The following is an 8555-nucleotide window of genomic DNA, read 5'->3' as shown; positions in this document are numbered from 1 at the left end:
CCCGTTCCGTTTGCAGCGGTCTGTCGGTGACGCCACAGCCCCGCCCCCAGGAGCCCGGCACGAGGAAGCGCGAGGTGTGCGCGGAGCACGCGGGGCCGGCCGGGCGGGGGGTGGACGTTCGCGGGGCCGGGTTGACCTGGTGTCCGGGCTGAGGGGAGGCGGGCGGCGCGGCCTGCAGCCGTTACCCGCAGGGCTGGCGGGAGCATGGCGGAGGAAAGCGACCGCTGCGACCCCGACCGCGTCGCGGTTCCTGTGCCGGAGGCTAAAGACGGGGCTGAAGCGGAGAGCAAGGCAGATGGAGGCGGGGGTGACCCCGCGGAGAGCCCCGCAGCCTGCCGCGACGTGTACAGATACATTAAGGGAGACTTGTTTACCTCCGAGATCTATAAAGTTGAAATACAAAACCTTCCCAAGTACATCGGGTTTAATGATGTGAAAAAGTTTCTTGCCAAATACGGGCTCAGCCCGCACAAGATAAAACTCTTCGGGAAGCAGACGTTCGCGTTCGTGACGTTTAAGAGCGAGGAGGAGAGGGACAAGGCCATGAAAGTCCTCCATGGGGTTTTGTGGAAGAGCCGGCACCTGAGCGTTAGGCTTGCCAAGCCTAAAGCCGACCCGATTGCAAAGAAAAGGAAGAAGGAGGAGGAGACGGAGCAGGGAGAGGTGAAGCGGCTGGCTCCCTCCAAGGCCAGCGGAGAGGAGCCTCTGAGCGAGCAAATAGCAGATGTCGTGACCCCGCTGTGGAAGATGCCCTACGAAGAGCAGCTGGCCAAAAAGAAGCAGGAGTGCGAACAAGTGCTGCAGAAGCTGACAAAGTAATTCCTGTTTGTAAAGCTACTGTAAAGTTTACGAGACTTGACCTTATGTTGGGATGTAGTTAAATTGGCACAAATTCCCATCTCTAAAATAAAGTAGGTTAGAGGTAGGTCAAAAACCAAGTCCCCTGACAAAGTAAATAAAAGATAATCTGCAATGCTAGGACTTAAAAACTGCTCCAGCTGACAGAACTTGCTATAGCTGTTCTTCGTCAGCCTCGAAAGATTGCTAAATGAAGGGGCATTGTTTTAATGTCTCTTGTTCCATAGGCATAAGCAGAAGGATGTTTGTGCCCCTAAAAAAAATTGGCACTGTCAAATGCTGCAAGAGGTAATCGATCTGTAGAGATAATAAGTTATTATTAGGACTTTCTCTTTAAAAATCCCCTCAGATTTTTATGCCTGGTCTTTCTAGATGAAAGTACAACTTCTATTTCTTGCCTTATTCATTTATGTGGGTAAAATTGGCATTACTTTCATGCATGGGTACATTGATAAATCTAGTACGTACCTTTATAACTACATTTAACTCTTATTTTTCGAGTCACAGTTCTTATAAAGTTAAAGGGGGTTTGCCTGTTAAAAAATTCTGGAAAAAGTATTCTTCACCTGATAATCTGGTACGTTTTTATGCCCTATGCAAAAAAAAAGTCTAGTGCAACTGTTAATAACCTCAGTTTTTCTAAATGTGTACTTTACAATTTTTGTTTCTGCTTTGGGCAGGGAAATCGGAAATAACAACAGAGCTCTATTACCTTGGTTGTTCCTGCAGAAGCAGAAGTATAATAAATTGTGTTGCCCAGTAGAGGGAGTGAAAGCATCACCATTACAGGTAATGTAATCCTAGGTAAAGTATGGAATGGGGTCAATGAGTTTAGGGTTAAATTAATCACTTGGTTTTAAGAGACAGTGGACAAACTGAGTATTTGACTTGTAATGAATGATGAATTTTAGACATTGTTGCCTTTCATGTAAATACTGTGTGGAAATATTTACAGGAAGTAGAAGAACAGTTACAATTAACTGGATATTCTAACTTTAAAATGAATATGCTGTCCTTACAAGCTTATGTTGTAGGCTAATACAAACATTCTTCAACAGAGGCAATATATTGCTCTCTAAATAACAAGACTTACTAAAACTTTTTTCATTATTGCTGTTAGTTCTCATACATCAAAATCCATTAATATCTTCCATATGAACTAAATGTCCTGTGTCCATTTGCAAATACATTTAACTATATGAGGGTTGTTTCAGGAGAAACTTGACATGTACAAATAAGTGCTATGTAAATATCTTACATAACTTTATTTTAAATCTAGACTGAATATCGCAACAAATGTGAGTTCTTGATTGGGATTGGTGTAAATCAAGAAGACAAAACTGTGGGTTGTCGTCTTGGCAAATATAAGGGTGGTACATGTGCTGTAGTGGAGCCATTTGATACTATTCACATTCCTGCTATTGCCAAAAAAGTAGTAAAAGCTTTCCAAGACTACATAAGGTGAGCATAAGTAAAATGAGTTATCCCTAAAGGTTTTGATGTCTTAAACATATTTATAAAATTAAATATTATGAAAAGCTTAGTGTTAGTTCTCAGCTTTAAGACCTAAGATATACCAGTCTCAATTTTTAGCAATTCTTTGAGGTTTACTTCTTGTGCCTAGATCACTGGGTATTTTTCCCTTGCTCTTGCTCAGCTGTTCTGAGATGGAGGGACAGATTCCAGCCGAACACAGCTTTATTGCAAGCAATGAGATTTTTTAAGTCTACAATAAAAAGTGTCTGTTATTTGAGAGCTTCTTCCACTGACTCTAAAGAAATACTCAGAAAAAGTTTTTTTAAAGAGGAATTTGAATAACAACGGTCAATTGCTTCCTTGGATGAAGAGAAGAATCATCCTACAACAAGGAATGAAACAAAAGTTGTAAATTTAAGCAACACCACTTTTTAGAAAAAGGAGTGGTTCAGAAGAATCATGAAGGTGGAAAGTTTGAACTTGGTATGAAGGACAGAAGCCAATGAAGGCATTATAAAAAGTTGTGTCATTCTCTGAATGCGGTGAGAAGCTGCCTATAGCCTGTCTGTAATTTTGGTTGGGTTAAAACGAGTAAGAGGATTGTGAGACAGGGGGACAGACTATTTTGCATTAGGAGATATTATCTATTCATCAGTCTCTTTTTTTTCCTTTCTTCTTAATTAAGATGTGGAAGTTGTTCTTTCCTTGTCAAATCAATGTAGCCTATACTTAACATTTTTCATTGCTTTGCATGGGGAGTTGCTTTTGTTTCAAGAAACTGTTGAATGTTATGCAAAAAAATAGTTCTCTATTAAGTAACTGAGCTTCTGAAAATTGCAGGTCAACTCCTTACTCAGTTTACAGCCCAGAAACCTATGAAGGTCACTGGAAACAGCTCACAGTCCGTACCACCAGGAATGGCCACATCATGGCAATTGTGTATTTTAATCCTCAGGTATTTAAGTTGATGTGTAATGTGCAGCCCAGACACACAGCTTTACAATTACATAAGTTTGATTTTATGAATCGTGCATGCAGAAGAGAAATAGAATAATTACTTGGCGTAGTTTATCTTGCGTTCCTAGTCTTCTATTTAGACTAATCTGATACATGGAAATGAACAAGTAATTAATATGTGTATAGAAGGCATACACTAAATCATATCATTAAGTCACTAAGATCATTATTCTCCCTTCTTTGAAATGAAACCTTTAGAAATTAAGTAAAGAAGAGCTAGCTGACCTGAAAATCTCTCTGGCAAAATACTTCACAGAAGGGATGGGAAAGAGCAGTGGCGTTACTTCTCTGTACTTTGTGGAGGAAGGACAGAGGTGAGGGAGTTGACTTCGCTTTGGGGGATTTTGGTGGTGGCTGGATTTTTGGTGTTTGCAACAGAAAAGTAGGTAGCACTCCCGCACCATTATTTTGTCTATATCATAAAAGTAGCAGCAGCGTTACTAATTTGTTGAACAGTTACTTACCTTTTCCACAAGAGACTCCTGAAGTTTTGCATTCTCCTGTAGTGTTCACTGGATAAAGGCAGGTGGAGTTTCAGTGGGTAAAGCCACTACTAGTTGCTGGCTGTCAAGCTGTAGAAGTGTTTACTGCAGTAGATGGATATTTATTATTATCAACAAGTAACTTCTGCCTCCTTTCTTCCCTATTTTATGTGATTTTTTAACCTCCCCATCCTTTTCCACAGAGCACAAGGCTCACGCTATCTTTATCTAGAGACAATGTAGGTCCTACTGTTGACATCAACGGAACAATTGCACACCGTAAGAAAAAAATGGCCGAGAGTCTCTAAAAGGATATGATAAATGTTGGCCCACTATAAATTACTGCTTAGTATGTAGTACTATAGTTTTTAAGATGACTTAAAGCTTTGGTAAAAATTGTAACAACCATGTCTGTCTTCTTTTTTTTTGTTTTGTTTTTTTTTATTTATTTTGTCTCCCCGTGCCTTGCCCCCCCTTTCCCACCCTGCCTAGGAAATCTCCCAACCTAGAAGACTTGCCTTTGGAGCATGTGGCTGGTGATAAGTACATCTATGAAGAACTTCTTGGCCTAAAATTTAGAATTTCTCCTCATGCGTTTTTTCAGGTAAGGATGATAGGAAGTTGCTAACTTCACTGGATTTGCATTAGTGCCCTTAAGCCTGGGTAATGCTGTGTAACAAGATATTATATACCTAGAGATTTAATCTTTCATTTATTTGGTGTGATTAAATACCTTTGAGTATATGTTTGGCTGCAAAAGCAGTTGATGGAGACATGTTGAAGACAACTGTTTTTTTCTTTTTACTAGTTCAGTATCATTGGCCTCCTGTTAAATGGTAGCCTTTGTGTATACAGAACATGCAGTATGTAGTTCAGGAATCTTTGTAATACTAATTTTTGTTTGTTTTTCCAAAATTTATTTCTGCCCTTCCAACACTTGTAGCCTATATTGTTGAAATGGAACGTATCAAAATAGGAAGGAAGTGTGTTATCATTTGGTATTGTAAATATGTTGAAGCTGAACTGTATTTTCTGTTATTTGCCATAGATTATAGGCTACTTCTTTTTTTCCCACATAGCGTGCTTTGCTTGCTCTTTAAGACAAATATGCTTGCTCTAGAGGCACTGGTTTAGAAAGCTTATTATACACTACTTCCTTAACCATAATGTGTAATTACAGCATTTACTTTAAAGCAGTATTACAAACAAATAGAGCTTGCTGAATGTATTGTCATGGTTATATTCTCCTGGTTTTGAATCTTTACTACTTCCTATTCAAGGGGAGGAAGTATTTTTATAGTCTGGACTTCACTTTACTGCTTAGCATTTTGCTTAATTATTTTGTTTGCTGTCTCCTCTAGTTTCCAGACTTGCTTTTTAGGTCCTATAGAACAAGTCATGTTTTTACTAGAACGTAGACAACAAAACACTACTTTTTAGAGAGAAATTGAGTGAGACTTCAACAATGGAATGGTGATCTGTTAGTATGTGCTGGTCTGGGTCAGTTATATGTGATCTGTTTCTTAGAAGCAAGAAAAAGAAAACATGCTTTCCTAAGACTCATTAAAACACATTTACTATTTATGAAGAAGTAGACCTATTTGAAATGTAATTTCACAGGTAAACACACAAGCTGCAGAAGTTTTGTATACCGCCATTAGGGAGTGGGCACAACTGAGCCAAGAGAGCACCGTACTTGACATTTGCTGTGGTACAGGAACTATTGGGATTTCTTTGGCAAAGGTGAGTGAGTGATTTCTTTTCCTGGCTATAAGCTACTTTGTTAACAGATGTAGATAGTTAGTTGTGCTTACAGTGAAAGAAAACACTTGATGTCCTTGAAATGCAACACGTTATGTCTTAATTTTTTCAATTAATTTCTAATTAAACTGCCTGAAGCTGTTTTACCAAATCATTATGAAATCTCCCCCATGTGTTGAGCAGCCTAAATTATTTTGAAACTAATTCAGTCAAAAGAGGCAGTAGTTCTGTAGGCTAGCCAAAATTTACTAGGATCTATCCACTTAACTAGTTTGGGCTTTCTCAGAAAGCTTTGGCTGGGAATAACCAGCATTTCTTACATAATTTTTAGAGTGGAGCTTGCTAGACCACATAAGGGCCCCCAAAAAAGAAAGACGGCCGCATAACTAGAGTCTGTCACATACAGGTTGGGATAAATGGTATTCATCCCACAATTTGAGTCTAAGAAGTCCGTATTTATTTGCACAGGTCCCTTCTCAGCCTTTTTTCTGGCTGCAAGGCAATAATTCTCTGACCAGGTACTAGTCAACATTCATGTATAGTAGTTAATTGCTGATACTATGAATAGTGGTTAAACTTACATTTACGTACCACAGACAGATCTTTTTCCCTTGTTTCTACAGAAAGTAAAGAAAGTGATTGGAATTGAACTCTGCCAAGAAGCTGTGCAAGATGCCAAAGTGAATGCCCAGATTAACGGTTAGTTAAGCCAAAATGCTAAGATCTTTGCTTGTTAAGAAGTATAGTAGTTATAGAACTAGTTTCTCTTTACATTATCTAAGCAGCTTGGAATTACATGTTGTTGATAGTAATCTTGTCCACTTTAAACATTTAATCTCTCTTGAAAACAAATACCATGTTAGTCTGTGAGATCAGTTTTCCTGTTGACTAACAGCTAGCTTTCTTTTCCTCCAAAAATAAAACATTTCAGTGTAAAAGAGAGATGAAGTCAGTTACCCCTACATTAACAGTAGCTATTTTTTGTGGGGTTCTGCTTTAGTCTAGATAATGGAAGATGCTCAAGTTACTGTTGTTTAAATGATGTGAAGTACCAGTGATTGTTTAAATTACACTGATTTCAGGGTAGACTGAACAATCTGTAGTTTCTAAGGCATCCAAATGTAATATCCAATTTGAGTGTATTGAAAGATGCTTTGACTAGATAAGTACTCCGATAACATTTTTTCATTTTTTTATAGAATTGAATAATATTGAATTTCATTGCGGGAAGGCTGAAGATATTGTTCCTTCCCTAATTAACATATTAGCTCCTCAGAACCCGATTACTATTGTAGATCCACCACGAGCAGGGCTGCGTAAGTTTACCTTTTCTTAAGTCTATTCTGCTAATTGGTGTTTGGTGGTGAACCCAAGAAAACACCAATGGAATAAATTAAACGGGAGGCTTCAGGTATAGCTTGAAGCAACTAGGTATTGCAACAGTTTCGTTCATGTGGAGCGTAACCTGGAGTTTTTGTGTGAGTCTGTTGATGCACGCAGAACTGGTAAACAGCTGCCTTGGGTTTTGATCCTCTAGATTCCAAGGTAATTCTTGCCATTAGAAGAGCTGAACATCTGAAGAAGCTTATCTATGTATCCTGCAATCCCAGAGCCGCAATGAATAACTTTGTGGAGTGAGTATTTCTTGCATTGACTAAGTATATGTGGCAAGAAGAAAAATACATGCTTCTTGGGGAGGGAGGGCCGTCATTGGAATTTTATTTTTAAGCCGTATTCATTGAGGCTTACCTTTCATGAGAAATGGTTGACAGCTGCTGCACAGCAAGCTTGGAACCGTATTGCCCAATATGTGAGCAGTAATGGAAATATTAGGGGTGGTGCATAACCCTATCATGGAACTGAGGCTTGGGGAAGAAATCCTCTCTCAGAAGAGTAGCAGTGATGCACAGTATACTAAAACGTTAATAGAGTTCTTCCTCCCCTTTCTCTCCCTTTCCCATCAAGCCTTTGCCGGGCCCCTTCCAACAGAGTCAAAGGAGCCTCTTTCCGTCCCGTTAAAGCAATGGCTGTGGATCTCTTCCCTCAGACCAGGCATTGTGAGTTACTGATATTCTTTGAAAGGGTTGAATATGCAAACGGGAGCTCTGCTGAAGCACCGCCTGATGCTACTCCAGTCACAACAGCAGGATACGACTCGGAGTGCTTGGATGGCACCAACCCATCCAGCACTGATGCCAGCCAGGCAACTTCTGTACATCTAGATACTGCACTTGAAGAGAGGGAATCAACGTAACTCTTCAGAGACACTTTCCAGAGACTACTTTTGCTTGTTACCTGCTTCAATAACATTGTTTCTGTAACATCCAGGTAATAAATCTCTGTACAACAGAGTAGTTGCAAGGCTTCAAAGTTATTTCGTCATACTAACTTGAATTAAATTTCATTATGTACTATTAGTCCTGCTCTTCTCCTCCTGCCCTCGGGGGGGAAATTCAGGTGAGTGAAGTAATGTATATGGTGGTCTCATCCTTTAAACAGCTGAAACAGCTTTAAATAAAGTATCCCACAGCTATCTTCAGATACAACTATTTAAAACCTGGGCTCGTTTGTAATGCAGCACCATCCCTTCCAGTGCAAGTGTAATACGGCACACTTTAAGCGCTAGTGAATAGCTACTATTTATCAACAACTAAGGTAAGGAGGACCCTGCAGACTGACTGAAGGCAGTATCTAATTCCCAAAGCAGGTAATCTTGTTACAGGGACCTATAACTGTCAGTACTAACTTTTTTCAGCTCTGCTAGCCTGTCAAAACAGTGCCGTGTCTTTTGAATAAGCTAGGAAAGATCTGGCAATCTTAAACCTTCCATAAATCATTCACTTGCTAAATCTTCACTAGAAAGCAATGAACTCATATTCTAATAAAAATGCTACACTTTCCGCAGCTGAAATCAGTTTTATTCTGAGAGTGTACTGTCACTGATGATAAAATAAAGGCTTG

General features: G+C 39.5%; 1 protein-coding gene across 2 annotated transcripts; it reads left to right on the top strand.

Annotated features, from left to right (window-relative positions):
• Window positions 1-125: 125 nt before the first annotated feature.
• On the top strand, window positions 126-7944 carry TRMT2A (tRNA methyltransferase 2 homolog A (S. cerevisiae)). 2 transcript variants are annotated; one of them, XM_010581683.1, is made up of 11 exons: window positions 126-815; window positions 1539-1647; window positions 2138-2319; window positions 3175-3289; window positions 3550-3665; window positions 4326-4437; window positions 5454-5576; window positions 6218-6293; window positions 6794-6910; window positions 7132-7228; window positions 7560-7944. In XM_010581683.1, exons 1-11 carry the CDS (start codon window positions 205-207, stop codon window positions 7846-7848), a joined length of 1947 nt encoding a protein of 648 aa, XP_010579985.1. In that variant the 5' UTR covers window positions 126-204; the 3' UTR covers window positions 7849-7944. The 2 variants fall into 2 exon arrangements, with proteins under 2 accessions (XP_010579985.1, XP_010579986.1); XM_010581684.1 differs by lacking the exon at window positions 6794-6910.
• Window positions 7945-8555: the final 611 nt, after the last annotated feature.

Source organism: Haliaeetus leucocephalus, unplaced genomic scaffold, assembly GCF_000737465.1.
Source record: "Haliaeetus leucocephalus isolate CR32 unplaced genomic scaffold, Haliaeetus_leucocephalus-4.0 Scaffold802, whole genome shotgun sequence".
Classification (NCBI taxonomy): Eukaryota; Metazoa; Chordata; class Aves; order Accipitriformes; family Accipitridae; genus Haliaeetus; species Haliaeetus leucocephalus.
The sequence above is the reverse complement of the archived record's forward strand: the minus strand, read 5'-3'. Positions and strand labels throughout refer to the sequence as shown.

Excerpts from the sequence above, each read along its gene's own strand:
- TRMT2A (XM_010581683.1), top strand. The coding sequence starts at position 205 with ATGGCGGAGGAAAGCGACCGCTGCGACCCCGACCGCGTCGCGGTTCCT. Across the intron at positions 4,438-5,453 it reads CTCCTCATGCGTTTTTTCAG|GTAAACACACAAGCTGCAGA; the intron begins GTAAGGATGATA and ends GTAATTTCACAG. Across the intron at positions 6,294-6,793 it reads AGTGAATGCCCAGATTAACG|AATTGAATAATATTGAATTT; the intron begins GTTAGTTAAGCC and ends ATTTTTTTATAG.